The following is a 17,349-nucleotide window of genomic DNA, read 5'->3' as shown; positions in this document are numbered from 1 at the left end:
AGCAATCCCAGTTTTCACAGGCTTCACTCCTTTCGAAGTAATAATTAAGGAAATATTTTGAGGAAAACCTAAGGGGCCCTTTTATCTGAGTGCGCCCTGGCTTGCGGAAGTGCATTTTGGCACGAGGGAAGGCGTTAGTGTCTGCTGCTACTTAGTAAAAGGACCCCAAAAAGTTGTATATGCTTTCTTGCATATAAACTTTTATTTATATTGTATAGTACAAAAAAAAAACAATCACTATGGAGTCCTTTTACAAAGGCAAGCAAGCGTTTTTAGCGAGTGCTAAAAATTAGCACATGCTAAACGCTAGAAGCGTTTAGTGAGTGTTAAAAATGCTAGCATGCCTTTGTACAAGACCCCCTATATTTTCTAACATTCTCCATGCGCAACCAATGATGATTTTGATCAGGATATTCATCTGCTCTCTATATAAATATTTAATGTTAAGCAAATAGAAAATAAGGCTTGAAAATATATCTTCATTTATGCATGGGTAAATACAACGTTTTTAGAATAGGAAGGACTGTGTTTTTTTCATAAAATTATGATTAGAATGTTTATTAAATTCTTTCTAACTTCTCCCCAACCTTCACTTAACACTAGGCCTAGCATATATGCACTTTTCACCTCAGACCACAGATATTGCCCTCAATAAAGGAGGCTATTTATTTTGCCATGTTTATAGAATGCAAAACACTGGGTACTTCAAATCAATCTCAATGAACTTGAGGGCGTATGCAGGATTAATTTTCACTACAGTCTTGCTTCACTCTTCTGCGTTGGGGTAGGAATCTAATATGTTTGTTAGCAAACACTACTGCTCCTGTCCCTTAAAGACTTTGTATTTTAACATAATCAGACCATCTCCTGATGCCAGCACCAGGATTGTCTGCGTACGTTGCGCGTGCACTGTCTGGCAGGGAGTGACTGCCAGTGAGACGTACGCTGACTTGGGGGGGGGGGGGGGGGGGTGCGATGTAAGCCAAGGAGGTCTAATAAACCTACTTGATACAAGCAGCGCCGTGCGCCCGGCCTTGAAGGAAACAGAAGAGTGTGAGAGGCGGGTCTGCGTGGCTCGCGCCCGTAGGGAAGGGGTACCGGGGAAGGAGCGCACGCTCCAGCGGGCTCGAAGCAAGCGCCCCGCTTTGCTGACGTCATTGAGTCAGGCAGTCCTTGTGCTACTGCTGGCGCATTCGCTTTCTCTTCTCTCTCTCTCTTCTCCATTGTGATCCGCTGAACGATGCGATCGCTGGCAGCCATCGCCGCCGCCCATTAGAGACCCCCAGCCTGAGGAGACGGAAAAATCCTCCAGCAACAGGGATCCACCCTCCTTTTCAGGAGAACCAGCTCAGTCTTTTGCAAACCTAGTTCCAGCCTGCTCGCCTGTCCCATTTGGATGTGTGAATTGCTGATTGTATAGAGAGAAAGAGGGAGAGCCGAAAAGGGAAGCATTTGGTGTTCACCTTTTTTGGTCTTTTTTTTTTTTTTTTTTTTGCGGGGAAGCGCAAGAACGAGGTTCTGCCACAATGGGATGTACACTGAGCGCGGAGGAGAGAGCCGCCTTGGAAAGGAGCAAGCAGATTGAGAAAAATCTGAAAGAGGATGGTATCAGCGCCGCAAAGGATGTAAAACTGCTCTTGCTAGGTGAGGACTACCTGATGATTATTGCAATTTTCTTAAAATTAAAGGCTTGTTTTAAATGTCAATCGTGTATGGTTTTCAAAGATGAGCAGTGCAACCATTACCATAACGGCGCCTTATATGTAATGTATTTCCTTTTTTGTGATACTCACAGATCTTTCGTTCTCTCTCTCTCTCTCTCTCTCCATTGTGTGTATGTGTGTGACCCCAATAGGGGCAGGGGAATCGGGAAAAAGCACCATCGTGAAGCAGATGAAGTAAGTAGCTTCCTTTTATAACCCCCTCTTCCCCATTTACTTTGCATTTTCTTCTGCCAGTGTTTATTGCATGTCCTCTGATATGATTGTATTGTTGATAGGTTAGTTGTATATTAATGATATCGGATCCGCCATATTTTCCATAGTTATCCGTTCAATATAGCTGGTCATTTACGACTGAGTGTATTTTCTGTGAAGTGATTTATAGTACAAATAAAATGGAGGGGATGCTGTCACCAATCTCCTTGACTGTCACAGCGTAGTGCTGTTCATGGATTTGGTGAATGTAAGGATATGCGGGTTCTGTTTTAGAGTGAGGGAGTTCCAGGCTGATGTGAATGGTATAAGATATATGTGGGGCAGAATCATTAAATTTATCACTGGCAGTTAAGCTTAATGTCAAGTTTCTTTTGTTTTTGGTTGTATTTTTTTGTTGTTGTTTTTTTTAAATCTCCAAGGTGTTTTTATAGTGCTTGATCTCCTGACATAGATGGTTGGATTGGCATTGTGGCAGTTATATAAAAATCTGCCTAATGAGGATTTAAGTCAAAGATCACTGCAATTTAAATCCATTTTACCGGGATTTCAGTCTTTATCATAATAAAAAAATGTTTTGTGCTATGCTCATCAGTTGAATTTAGACCGAAATTATTAAACTATGTAAATAAATCTGCCTTTTCGCAAAATCCCTTCTCTATATTTCTGGCAATGTGTACCTGTTTGATGTTTCTCGAATATTTTTCTGCTCCTAGAATGTTTCGGATTATGTATAATCTGATTTATTTATACACATCGGAAATATTTTGAATCGAAAGATTTATTAGTATGTTTTGATACTGGCTTTTTACAAGGCTTTGCTGTGACACCTTTGCACACACTGTTACTAATTAGTGATTGCTATGAATAAACAAAAATTATTATTTTTCGTCATGACAGGATAGCTGAAGTAATTGCATCTCACAGGAAAACAATAGAAAACATTTTTAAAAGAAGTTATTCATTGATTGTAATGCAGAAAACTAAGCTCAAACATTGCTCTATAGACACCCAAGAATATGGTATTCAAGCGGCGCCATCATTGAAAAGAATCTACTCACTGAATAAAAACACCTGGTTTATTTTTTCTGGACCAAAATAACGTTGCAGCATTTTAAACACTACTTTTTATAATATTTTGAGCCTATCCCTTTTTATGTAGTGTTGATAAAGAATCTGGTATATATGAGGGGTGTTATTGTTAAGGTCCAATATTTTATGCAATATGTTGGCATTAGATGTAGAAATGTGGACGTTGGAGAGGGGAAGCTGGGTTCTGTCTGACGTCTTGATTTGAGTTTAGGAGTTGAATTTGTCTTACACAAACATCGGACAGAGCTCGTTAGATTTTCAGGCGCTTCAAGTGTTGGACAGCGCCCAGCAGAGACAGTGAAAGTAGCTTCGGGTTTGCCCTCGGGAGCTTACGGCTAGTCTGGCTCCACCCACTCGAAGAATCAGTGTCCTTCGGGTACAGCTCGGGTAAGGTTCGGCTTCTTCCGACAGGCTCCTAGAATAGTCGAAGTAGCCGAAGGAATTCGGAGTAAGGAAATCGTGAGTTGTCGGAAATCACGTTGCTCATGAGGCTTGAAAAATTATTTGAGGGTCAACTTTGGCTTTCGATCACGACTTAGAGTTCTGCTTCATAAAATATGCAAAATAAAGAATTCTTAGTCTCATATGGTATCCCTAAACTAAATCTACAGAAAAAGAGCTGTGTTATTAAAAGAGCCATAAAAACACTGATATGTGGCATAGGGAGGGAGGAAGGGAGGAAATGAAAAAGACAAGAATATCTACAACTGTGTTTATTTACTGGTATAGTCGTTCGACTGTTTTTGGGTTTTATGCAGTATATTGACAATTGTTAAATTTAAGTCGATGTACATTAATAAAAAAGATTTAAACATAAAAGAGCCATAAAGTCTACTGTCAAAATGGGCATTCTGTATCAAAGTAATAGGGCATGTATCAACTCCATTATCTTATTCTTTCTCATTCTGATTATTACATATGTCAGACAGGGGGAATTTTAAATAATACATTTTGAATTTATACTGAAGCATAAAACAGCAACTTAATCATTATTGTAGAAGATTGTGTTTTGTCTGTTAAGAGACTGTAATTCTTTCAATGGTGAATATTGAAGAAAGATGTGGTGCAAATTTTTGGTCTATTTAATTCAACATAAATTGATAGCTAGTAGCATTTACTTGATCTCCCTTTTGGGAAATATTAAGATACATCTCTCCTAATACATATATATATATATATACACATACATACACACACACAGTGTGTGTGTGTGTGTGTGTATATATATATAAAATTTCTGTGTAATCAAAATGAGATCCTTTCAATTGAACATGATTAGTCCACATTATAGCAAAAGCTGTCATTGAGAAAATAGGCAAACAGACTGAATTTAGGTGTGCTGCCCATATTTAGTTTATTAAAAATAATATTTTTATGTTATAACTTGAACAAAATGCACTTTGTTATGTAGGGTTTTCAAATCTTGTAACATAATGGCCTTTGCAAGGTGTTCTCCTAGAACTTTAGGAACATATACTTTAGAGAAATAAAGCAGTAAGTTGACAATAGAAGGCTGTAATCATATATAACAAGCTGCTAAAAGTTCATATGCAGAATATCAATTAGATCAAAGTGGAATGGACTTAAACAATGAAGCCAACTTGCTAAGATTACAGTAGATGACCCTGAAATAATCTAAAAGGAGGTATGTGGCACAGAGGACTGATGACTTCATAGCTAAATCATTATGCAGAAGGCAGAGTAAATGACTGACTCTAGAAATATGATAAGAAGCATTTAGGTACGTACCACTTTGAATAATTTTTATGTAATCTGTATGGTTTTGATCCATATGAGTTAATATAGTAGGGAGTATGCATAAAATATTTTGTTTATTTCATGTGAAGCGTAATTTTAGAAAGGACATTCAATTCAGAGTATGAACATCCAAGTCTGTATGTTAGATATGGATATCCATGTCTCAAGTATTTTAGAACAGGATCTGCTGACATACAGCCTGTTCTAAGATACAATAAAATGGACATCCAAGTGCTTGCTACATTCAGCATGAACCTCCATTTTACAAACTGAAATGTGTAAACTGTGAATGGGACAAAACAAGGGACATGGGCTTCTGTGTGGCAGCAGAAGAACATTCATATTATAAAGTGGCCACACAGACTTTCATGTGAAGGAGTAACCTGCTGAGAATCAGGGTAGGGATCCAAAGGTTGCTGGATCAAATCCCACTGCAGTTTTTTGTAATTTTTTTTAAAAATTGTGTCCTCTCTGTGTCTTATCTACTGTGACTGACTTCCCCTACTCCATTCAATGGAGAATTGCTCAATCAGAGCACCTTTCTGTAACCTGGATGTGCCAAGTACCAGGTCTAAGTATGGACATCCATCTTTTCAAGCATGGACTTCCCTTCCCTTTCTGCAATCAAAGCAGGATGTTCATCTTTTGGCCCCTTCCTAGTCCCACCCAGAATACTCCCAGGCCACGTCCCTTGCCATATGGACATATAGAGGTTTTAGACATCCATATTCTGGCTTTATAAAATGGTATTTGGACATTCAAAACATGAATAGAGCTTCTAAAATAAGGACTATAATGAAAGATTTGTAAGCAAAAATAAACAGACATAAACAGTATTTGCTGAATTACACACATGTAGGAACCATTGTGCATGTGTTCACATGCGTATACTAATGTGAAAGAGTGCATACTATCCCTCTAATTTTATAAATGGTGCACACGGTTATGTGCTTAATTGTATGCATAGTTTTGTACCACTTATGCGCATAACTTAATTACTTAATTAGTCCTTGATTGGCACTTAATTGGCTTTAACTGATTGGCACTAATTGCAGTTACACACATAAGTTATTACCCTATTCTATAAAGTGTGCATGTAAATTGTCTAGCACATGAGAGGGGCATGGAGGGGGGTCATGGGTATTCCGACTATCCTAGCATGCACTTTATAGAATACTATCAGTTACATGTGCCACGTCCATATTTACACTTGCCATAGACATGGCATAAATGGTCATGCCTAAATGTTGGCTTGTAAATGCCTACTTACACTAGTATAATGGGAATTGCATGCTTAATTGCTTTTATAGAGTTCACACATAGAGGGGCATAATCGACCAGAAACGCCTATCTCCATGGGCGTTAATCTCCGAGAACGGGTCCGTGAAGGGGCGGAGTGAACCGTATTTTTTAAAAAAAATAGACGCCCATGCTTTATTCGCCAAGGTGTGAGCTGGGCGTTTTTGCTTTTCACCGATAATGGAAAATGAAATCGCCCAGCTCAAAAACGAATAAATGCAAGGCATTTGTTCGTGGGAGGGGCCAGGATTCATAGTGCACTGGTCCCCCTCACATGCCAGGACACCAACCGGGCACCCTAGGGGGCACTTTTACAAAAACAAAAAAAAAGGTAAAAGAGCTCCCAGGTGCATAGCACCCTTCCCTTGGGTGTTGAGCCCCCCAAATCCCCCTCAAAACCCACTGCCCACAAGTCTACACCAGTACTATAGCCCTAAGCGGTGAAGGGGGGCACCTACATGTGGGTACAGGGGGTTTGGGGGGGTTGGACGACTAGTAGCATTAAGCAGCACAATTGTAACAGGTAGGGGGGGGATGGGCCTGGGTCCACCTGCCTGACGTCCACTGCACCCCCTAACAACTGTTCCAGGGACCTGCATACTGCTGCTTGGGAGGAGGGTATGACATTTGAGGGTGAAAGTAAAAAGTTGTGAAACATCATTTGTTGTGGTGGGAGGGGGTTAGTGACCACTGGGGGAGTCAGGGGAGGTCATCCCCGACTCCCTCTGGGGGTCATCTGGTCATTTAGGGCACTTTTTGGGGCCTTATTCGTCAAAAAACAGGGTCCAGGAAAAGTGCCCTAAATTCTAGCTACAAACGCATCCATTATCGGCGAAGGGCGCCCATCTCTGTTCAGGTGATAACCACGCCCCAGTTCCGCCTTCACCACGCCTCCGACACTCCCCCGTCAACTTTGTCCGCATCCGCGATGGAGTGCAGTTGAAAGCGTCCAAAGTTCGGCTTTCGATTATGCCGCTTTATTTGTTTTTGTGAGAAGAACGCCCATCTCCCGATTTAGGTCGGAACTTGGGCGTTATTCTCGTTCGATTATAAGCTGGATAGTGTACAAAATGTAAGTGCCTCACTTTAGGCACCTTTCTTTAATTGACACCTATGTGTGCACAGTGCAAACTCTTAACAACGAGTGCCATTTGTTTGAAATGACTTCCCCCTAATTTTTACACCAAGTTGTAGGCATACTCCGACTACAATTCCGTGGAATCCTGTTAATTGTGCCTTTATCATTGCTCATCCTATACAATAAACTACACTTCTAATCTTCTCCCACCCTCTTCTTACCCTGAATTTACTAACAATAACAACAACAACAACAGTAATTCTCCTGTCTACTACCCCACCTCTGACACCTCTTTTCATGGTGGATAATGGCAGGAAAAAGCCAGCTGGCCAGTTTACATAGCTAAGGACAAAAAGATTACAATGTGATTAAAATTATGTTTGGTGCCAGAAATTGTACTTAAAGTGCATTTGTAGGTTTCAGTAATATTTAGCAACCTTGCAATGGGCAGTATGTGAGAAATGTGCCAAAGGAGTATGTGTGTTTCTTTTGAAAGTATTTTAACTGGAGAAACAGAACAATTTTGGTGCTCCCTTATAGGATATATTTTATGCACAGAATTTGTTGTTAAATGTATATTAAGTGATAATGACTATACTTTTTGCCAAACTAAAATATAAGTGGCTATCCTCATATCTTGCTTATCTTATTAAATTATGAAACAAAAGAATACTGAAGAGCAATTTACACAACGACATACGGAACATTTACAACAAATGGAAAAATATAAAATAGAAATACGTAATCAGAAGATTTTCAAAATTTAAAAGGGATGAACATGATTATTCCCATGGGTACGTTTATCCTTGGATGGCTTAAACTCATAAATCCAGGAGGGAAAGAGCAAAAAAAAGTAACATTTATAAATTCTTCCAGTGATTCGTCAGAGGGAGAACAGGAAAGACATAAAATAGGAGGTGAAAATACTAATTCATCGGTGCAACCTTTGTTAGCAGAAACATCAATGAGGCAAGAAACAGTGCACAAAACACAACAACAGGTAGTGAGACCAAAAAGACAAACACGGAAGTAATGTTGAACGTGTTTAACATATCATCTAAACAATTAATGGACCAACAGTATGAATTATTAGCTAAAGGGTTATCGTTTGTTCCAACTCAAATATACGACCCGTTTGTGATGCGACAGCATTTGTTTAGATTTTTCAGACAATTGCGATTAAAAATATTCTTTTCTGAGCATGAGGGTATAGCAGGGAATGAAGGGCAGTCTTTCCCTTCATTCTCAGATAAATACCATTTACCATCCAAATGGCTTCCTGCGGGACCTATAGATAATGTATTAAATACATTCCAACAATTAGTGTTGAAAGATGTGGATAATATGGAGGACAAGATGAACTTTTCTCACAACAATCTTTCTAAACAATCACAACAAGCAATGAAAAATTTACAGCAGGATGAAACAATTGTAATATCTTGGACAGATAAGGGCGGGGCGGTGGTGGTTCAAAACAAAATAGATTACATTCGAGAAGCTGAGAGTCAGTTATATGACACAGTGTTTTATAAACACTTGGAACAAGATCCTACAAAAAATATCTTAATACAAGTAAAAGAGATATTAAATAGAGCAAATCAGGAGGGAATCATTTCAAGTAAAGAGCTTAAATATCTTTTAAGGATGGATCCATTGATTCCCAGAATATATTTTGTACCAAAAATTAATAAGAATCCCATCAATCCACCGGGACGTCCTATAGTTAATGGTAAAGGATCGATTTTGAAACCGTTATCACAATATCTAGATTTTCATCTATGTAAAGAAGTATCTAAGATAACATCTTATATACAAGACACTACACATTTACTGAATATTTTAGAGCCGTTGCAATTTGAACAGGAACAACATGTTCAATTGGTCACATTAGATATGACGGCGTTGTACACCAACATACCGCAATAGGCAGCATTACACATAATAGAGGAGAAATTAGTGGATCAAGAGCTATCAGGAGTACAAGTAGAATTATTGCAACAATTAGCTAACCTGGTAATTACAAAAAATTATTTCAAATTTGAAAATGAATTCTTTTTGCAGGTAAAGGGGGTAGCCGACTGTAGCCCCCACAGTTACCTGCCTTTACATGTCATGATATGAGAATAAATATGTATATAACAGCAAATTTGTAACATCCATATTGGAATGGAGACGTTACATAGATGACATTTTATTGATTTGGGAAGGTAGTGAAACAACACTTACAGAATTCATTGAATATTTAAATACATGTGATGAAAATATTAAATTCACTGCTCATAAAGGTGGTCAGGAGCTAGAATTTCTAGATACTTTAATTAAATCTGAAAGAGGAAGATTTAGTACAATGGTTTATAGAAAAGAAATGGATAGAAATTCTTTACTTCAATTTTTCTAGCCATCATCCAACTCCTTTAAAAAAAGGTATTCCGTCGGGACAATTTCTTCGTATTAGACGTATTTGCTCAGATAAACAAGAGTATGTACACCAGGCACAACAATTAAAACAGAGGTTTAAGCAGCGAGGGTACACCAATAGGGTTATACACAAAGCGTATAAGAGAGCATACAATGCACACCGACTGTGGCTCTTGCATAAAACAGAAAAAGAAAGAGATTCAAGGATGACCTGTGTTTTACCATATGTCTCCAATACAGAAACAGTGCGTCAAATTATTCTTAAACATTGGTATATTTTGAATTTACACCCGAGATTAGAAGAGAGTCTTTGATTTGCATATCACCGAGGGTGTAATTTGGGTGAAAAATTGGTTAAATATAAAGGGAGGCAAGAATCACAGTTACCAGGTCACTATTGTTGTAGCAGGTGCAGGTATTGTGCACATGCCATTGTGACTCAATGGGTAGAGATCCCCAATCAGAAAAAACTACGTAAGTTTCATTTAAGATCGAGAACAGATTGCAATTTGTCTGCGGTTATCTATGCTATCGTATGCCCGTGCAATTTAATGTACATCGGGCAAACGATTAAGAAAATAAAACATCGATTAGCTCAACATCTGAGCAACATAAAACTATGTAAAATCGATACACCTCTAGTGGAACATTGGGTGAATAAACATCATTCCATGCAAGATTTGAAATTTGTGGTATTAGCTGAATTTGAAACAAATCAGAATGGTAATACATTACAAAAAATGCTGAGGTTCAAACAAAGATTAATACTTGAGTGGGGCACGGTGGCCCCGAAAGGGTTAAACAAAGAGGTGGAGTGGGCAGGTTTGCTGATGTGACGTAGATCCATGAGTGCTTTAAATTAGGATAAAATTCTACACACAGGATATTTATTTATTTATTTAATACATTTGTATCCCGCGCTTTCCCACTAAAAGCAGGTTCAATGCGGCATATATAGTATTAGGTTATACAGAATTTTGTTAGATAAGTAGGAAAATTAAATGTAGCATAGGAATAGCTTGGATGGGTCAATAAATATAGGCGATATGGAGTAGTGATTGGATGGAGAAGTGGAAGAATGGATGGGTTGGTAGGGATAGGTGATGTGGGAGATATAGTCTGGGTCAATGTCGTTGTCGTTGCTTCTTCAGTATTCGTTAGGTAGATTGGTTCATAAGTTTAATCAGGGTAGGCTTGCTTGAATAAATGGGTTTTTAATGCTTTCCTGAAAGGTAGATGGTCATAGATTGATTGGATATGTCTAGGGAGGGCGTTCCAGAGTTGGCTGCCCAGGAGGGAGAAATTGGATCCATAATAAGGTTTGTACTTGAGACCTTTACAGTTGGGATAGTGCAGGTTGAGGTAGTTTCGCGAGAATACAGACATGTTTCTTGCTGGGAGGTCAACTAGATTTGTCATATAGGCTGGAGAATCGCTGTGTATTATCTTGTGGATTAATGTGTGGACTTTAAAGTTGATACGTTCTTTGGTGGGTAGCCAGTGTAGTTTTGCACGGAGAGGAGTTGCACTCTTAAAGCGTGATTTGCCAAAGATGAGTCTCGCTGCTGTGTTTTTGGCAGTCTGAAGTTTTTTCAGGATGTGGGCTTTGCAGCCTATGAAGATGCTGTTACAGTAGTCAATGTGGGTAAGTACCGTGGATTGCACCAAGTTCTGGAATGTTTTCAGGGGTAGATATGGTTTTACGCGTTTCAGTATCCACATCATTGTGAACATTTTCTTCGTGGTGGTTGTGGCGTGGTTCTTGAGGGAAAGGTGGTTGTCTAGTGTCACTCCAAGGATTTTCAGGTTGTCAGAAATGGGGATTGTAGTGCCGGAGGTGGTAAGATTAGATGGGGGGGGGGGGGTGCAGAGTGCTGAGAAGAGAGGATTAGGCATTGTGTTTGTTCAATTTCATCCTAAAGGTGTTGGCCCAGGAGGTTAAGATATTCATTCCCATGGATATTTTGTCAGAGATTTCTGTCGCCATTTTCTCCCGGTCCCAGTGAGAGTTCCTCCAGGGACGGTCATCAAGTATAATTAAAACATAGAAAATGACAAGTTAAAGGTAAGACATTAAAGAGTTACATGATTTTAAAAGCATTGAAGGATGTTGATAGGAATGTAAGTCCAGGCCTTATTCTTGTTGTTATAGTCACTACCCCTGAAGATGCACAACGGCGAAACACATATGTGTAGGGTGTGGCAGGAGCTTGGATATATACCTCAAGTGAGAGGAGAGAAGTAATGTGAAGAGGTGATTGAGGAGTACAATTGGAAGATACAAGAAAAAACAGATAAGATATAAGAGTTAATGCATTCCTATGGAAGAAGAAACTAATATCACGTTGGAAAAGTTGTGACTCGAATTGAATGTTCATATCAACGTAATCATAGTTGTTTGTAGTTACAACTGACAAGAGGAACAGCAGAACTTAAGTAGTTGAAGATATTCAAAGCCCTTAATATCTAAAGAACAAAATTGTAATGAAGTTGTTATTGAACTGATATGTTATAATCTCATCAAAATATATATGATGATGTTGTAAGCAGAATTATTGTTCTAACCATATAGAAGCGAGACAACAAAGTACAACGTGGTTAAGTAGTAAGGAGAGTGAGTGAGTGTTGAATGAATGAGGTAAGGTTTGGAACATAGAATTTCAGAAATGTGTATAATGTAAAAAGTATTATTTTAAACAATATATGTTTAATAAAGCAAAATATTATCATATAGAGAAAATAGTGATTACTTTGGGTAGCATTAAATTATTTTTGAGATATTGTAAACAGAGATTTTATAGTAATGGATATGTAATTTTCTACTTTCTTTGCTGTAGTATTTCACTTTGGACGTTCTTCTGATCTCAGCTGCTTAAGGAACCCTTACAATTTGGTATCTTTATTTATTTGTAATTTTAGTGGAATTATTCTATATTGTTTTTATAAGTTTTTTGTATATTGAGTTTTTTTGCATATTTATTTTTTTGTTTTCATGTGTAGATCCCTGATACAGGCATTTAGCCAAAACTTGGGCCAGGTCGGATCCAATAATAAAATTCGTTTCCTCTGATCCAAGGCTCTGCTTCTTGTTCCCATCTGGGCCCACTACACTGCATTTCTGCTGCTGTTCAATTTCTATTGTTCCCTGTGGCATACAAATTCCCAGTCTTTCTCCAAGACCCAATCCCTCTACCTCCTTAGTGCTCATCACATCAAAGTTTAATTAACATAATATTGGACCCTAGGCAAATGTACATTTTTGGGTCCTCGACCTTTAAACTCCATTTTTTTCTTTTCTCACACTGAGGGGCATTTTCAAAAGAAACGTCTAAATCAGAATATGGATGTTTTACAAAGATGTCCAAATTCCGAACAGGAAAGAAGGTCATTTTCAAAAAGGATGGACATCTATCTTTTGTGTTCGAAAATACTATGGACGTCCTTTTTTTGGGTCCATTTTCAAATGACGTCCAAATGCAAGCTGTCCAAAACAGAGGAGTGGCTTAATAGTTAGTACAGTGGGCTTTGATCCTGGCAACATGAGTTCAACTCCCACTGCTGCTCCTTGTGACTTTGAGCAAGTCAAATGCACTAAGGGCATTTTTGGATATGACATCTGAATTTGTCCAAAATCAGAACAGGAAAGGTTATTTTCTACAAAAAAAGTCTATCTGTTCCTTTTGAAAGTGCTGTTTGGAAAAGTGATTTGGGGGAGGAAGGGGAGGTGATCCCTGAGTCCCTCCAGTGGTCATTTGGGGCACATCTTGTGTGGAGTAGAGGAGTAGCCTAGTGGTTAGTGCAGCAGACTTTGATCCTGGAGAAGTGGGTTTAATTCCCACTGCAGCTATTTTTTTTATAAAAACAGGTCTAGCTCAAAATGTCCTTAGACGTCTTTGTTTTGTTCCATTATCGCTGAAAGACGTCCATGTCTTAGGCACGCCCAAGTTCCGCCTTGAACACTCCCCTGGCACATCCCCTTGAGATTTGGACATCCTTCTGATGGACTGCAGTTGGAGACATCCAAAATTGGGTTTAGATTATACCGATTTGGACGTCCCTGGGAGATGGACGTCCATGTTCTGATTTATGTCTCCTTCCTCACACACATCTTCATTCTTGACCATCTCCCCACATTTGACCTCTTTAGAAGTAGCATGGAAAACTGCAGTTCTTAGCTGAAGGCATGTCAGCAACAATACTTTGTGAGTGAGAATGGGTACTAGGCAAACTCATGCTTTAAATGGAGTGGCTTAATGGTTAGAGCTGAAGAGCTGCCATGTCTTATGTCTTAAATGGAGTGGCTTAATGGCTAGAGCTGAAGAGCTGCCAAATTGCTTTATCCCATGAAGGAGATTTTAGACAAGTCCTGAATTTTTGACAATTCTATCCCTGACCCAACCCTGCATTATAGGACTGAACTGGTCAAAAAGGAGATGTAGAGAGCATAAAGGGGAATAGTTATGTATGAAACTCTGAACACTCACACACACACCCTATTTTGTCCCACAAGATCTAAGTTCAAAAACAGGACTGATCGAAAAGTAACTGTCCTGAAACTGGGTATTATGGCAGCTGTGAAGGCGGTACATTGGGGAAGTAATTTTTATCCTCTATTACCTCTGGCAAGGGTGGGCATCCTGAAAGAGTGAAATTTATGAGCTAAGTGACTGAGGTATAAATTTAAAAAGGTTTACATAGCAAAAAACACTTCACAAATGGAAGATGCAAAAGAAAATGGTATTTAGCTTTTTTTTGTGCTTCTGAAAAGATATAGAGAAAGTAGAGACAATATTAGGATAATTTTCAAAGGAATTTGCCCAGGTAACTTAATAAAAGTTCCTTTCACTTAGAATGTGCACAGGTATATTTGTACCAATTGTCACGTACCTGGAACATCAGATGTGGAGGCAAAGGCTAGCATACACTTCTCTCTTCAGTTCCGGTTTAAAGTGCCTACACTTTGGACGTTCCTACACTTTGGGCATGCCTACTCTGATGTCAGGCGCCTTCAGTTTAAAACTAAGAATTTTCCTCCTCTCTTTGCCTCGGCTACTTCTTCCTGGTATCTGGTGCGTTCCTGTTGTGACTACTGCTGATTTAATTGGTTTTGACTTTGTGCCTGGACCTGACTTCTGCTTGACTGCTGCCTGCTCTGACTCTGTGCCTAGACCTGACTTTTGCTTGACTGCTGACTGCCCTGACTCTGTGCCTGGACCTGACTGCTGCTGGATTGTTGCCTGCCCTGACTCTGTGAATGGACCAGACTCCTGCCAGACTGTTGCCTGCCCTGACCCTGATCTCTCCTGATTGCTGCTGTTGCTGTCATCCCCTGAGTCCTACTCTCGTCCCATCTCCAAGTCCTGCTGGCCACCTGAACCCAGGGGCTCAACCGCTGGGGAACAGTGGTCGCTGCGGGTGAAGCATTGGGAATTCTGATTGTTGATCTTCGGATCAGCACAAGGGCTCACTCCATTCCTGAATATCGTGACACCAATGAACTTTACTCCAGCCAAACTTTTCAAAGGGAAGATCTACTTACATGATACTGTCCCCCTTAAGACAAGGAAACATATACACATGCATGTACTCTTGCTCTTCAGACACATTACACACACACATACTTCAATCACACATGCATACATTCTCACTCTTCACACATACTCATGCATGCTTTCATTCTTTAGACATATACAAGGGTTAAATAAAAAGTAATTCCTCCATTTCCTGTCATGGTTTGAGGAAAGTGAGCTCTTGGGCCATAGCAACTGTGAAGTGCAACTGCAGCACAGGTCCCCAATGATGGTTTCTAACACAGTTGCTTGACAAAGTACAGGACAGGTAGGCAGGAATGGTGGAGCAAGGTTGGGAAGGAACAAGCTGGCTGGAATGCTGGAGCAAGGCTGGCAGGAAAGACTGGTCGGAGTGCTGGAGCGAGGCTAATCAGGGACAGGCTGGCAGGAATGCTGGAACAAGGCAGGGCAGGAATACCAGAACAAGGCTAGGCAGGAACACTAAAGAAGAAGACAACACATACAAGTCTGCAAGACACCAGGAAATTTGTTGCCAAGGCTCTAGGTGAGTGTAGGGCATGTGATGTCATCAGTCAGCACCATTGTGCAGGGCTATAAAAAGGAAGTGCAGAGTTCCAGGAAGTAGAACAGATTCTTCAGGCATAGAAAACTGCTGGAGACCATGGAAGGCTTCTGAAAACAGATGAGGGGTGTGACAGCAGCCCCTCATCTAAGCCTCCTCCCCGGTCCCTTGGGCTTGGGGGGATAGAGGTGATGAAAATGTCTGATAAGTGCAGGGGCATGGACATTGACATCAAGTTCCCATGTATTATCCTCAGATCCAAAGCCTTTCCAAACAAGGAGATAGTGTAGTCTCTCTCCAATCTTCTTAGCAGTTTGTACCTCAATTTCCGGATCAGCTGCCACTGCTGGTGTGGGTGGTGCATCTCCCAACAGAATAACTGGCTTAAATAGAGACACGTGGAAGGCATTATGGATGAGCGTAGAGGGGGATGCTGCAGCCGATAAGTGACTGGGCCCAGCTGATGAAATACCGAAAAGGAACCAATGAACCTGGGTGAGAACTTCTAGGTTCTCCGCAGGGTGAAATATTGGAGCCGGTCATCATTTACGATCAGTCTGTTTCTTGTGGGAAGCTGAGGCTTTAGTGAGCAGGCGCCAGGTTGGCCCTAAATTCCCTGGATGTTCCCGACTGACTTTTGAACCCCTGGAGTGGTAGAAGAGAGGTGGATCAGTGCAAGAATCCAGGGATGTTCATACACCACATAGAAAAGAGAAGATCTTGTAGATTCCTTAATGTGATTTTTATAAGAGAATTCAGCTCAGGGAAGTAGAGGCATGTAGTCATCATGGCGCTTATTGATGTGGGCCCGGAGGAAACATTTGAAGATCTGATATACCCTTTCCTTCTGGCCATTGGACTGGAGATGACATGCCAATGAGAAGTGCAATTGGATGCCAAAAGTGGGAGGTGAACTGGACCTCAAGGTCACTGATGATACATTCAGATAGTCCGTGGAAGACTTAATTAACAAAGAATTGGGTGAAAGGTAAGGAGCTCATAAGAATGAAGTGTGCCATCTTAGAGAAGCAGTCCACCACTACCCAGATGGTAGTGCACCCCTGAGAGGGGGGGGGAGGTCGGTAATGAAGTCCATGGCTATGTCTGACCAGGGCTGCTCAGGAACTAGAAGAGGCTGGAGCAGACCCCAAGGGTGAGTGTTCATGGGCTTATTTCTGGCACAGTTGACACAGGACTTGACATAGTTTTATATTTCATGAGATATTTGAGACTACCAATATTGATATTCCACCAGTTGAAAGGTTTGGAGTTGTGTGCCCACTACAAGACCTTCTCCCTTGATCATTTAAGAACAAGTGTTTTCCCCAGAGGTACTTTGATCTGGGAGACAGCAATAATCTTTGCAGGGTCATTGATGGTTTGGGGTTCAGAGATGGTTCCTGTAGAATCAAAGGACCTGGGGAGGGCATCTACTTGGGCATTTTTCTCTGTTGGGCAGCCGGAAATCAAAGTGGGAGAAAAAGAGAGACCACCTGGGCTGACGAGGGTTCAGCCTTTTGGCCTCCTGTATAACAAGTTCTTTTGATTGGTGGTTATGGTGAAAGGATGCAAACCCCCCTCAAGTAGATTTCTCCAGTTTTCCAGGGCCAGTTTAATGGCCAAGAGTTCACGATTTCCATAGTGTTTGGCCGAGGAAAACTTCTTCAAAAAGTTTCC

General features: G+C 40.2%; 1 protein-coding gene across 1 annotated transcript in view; it reads left to right on the top strand.

Annotated features, from left to right (window-relative positions):
* The first annotated feature begins 1,239 nt into the window (after window positions 1-1,239).
* GNAO1 (G protein subunit alpha o1) overlaps window positions 1,240-17,349 on the top strand; it is a 1,102,755-nt gene continuing 1,086,645 nt past the window's right edge. Inside the window, exons 1-2 of the mRNA XM_030203709.1 lie at window positions 1,240-1,644; window positions 1,856-1,898. Coding sequence (XP_030059569.1) covers window positions 1,527-1,644; window positions 1,856-1,898 — 161 coding nt within the window. The 5' untranslated portion in view covers window positions 1,240-1,526. The remainder of the gene's footprint in view (window positions 1,645-1,855; window positions 1,899-17,349) is intronic.

Source organism: Microcaecilia unicolor, chromosome 5, assembly GCF_901765095.1.
Source record: "Microcaecilia unicolor chromosome 5, aMicUni1.1, whole genome shotgun sequence".
NCBI classification, from domain to species: Eukaryota; Metazoa; Chordata; class Amphibia; order Gymnophiona; family Siphonopidae; genus Microcaecilia; species Microcaecilia unicolor.
Note: the sequence above shows the minus strand (reverse complement) of the source record. Positions and strands in the feature narration are given on the sequence as shown.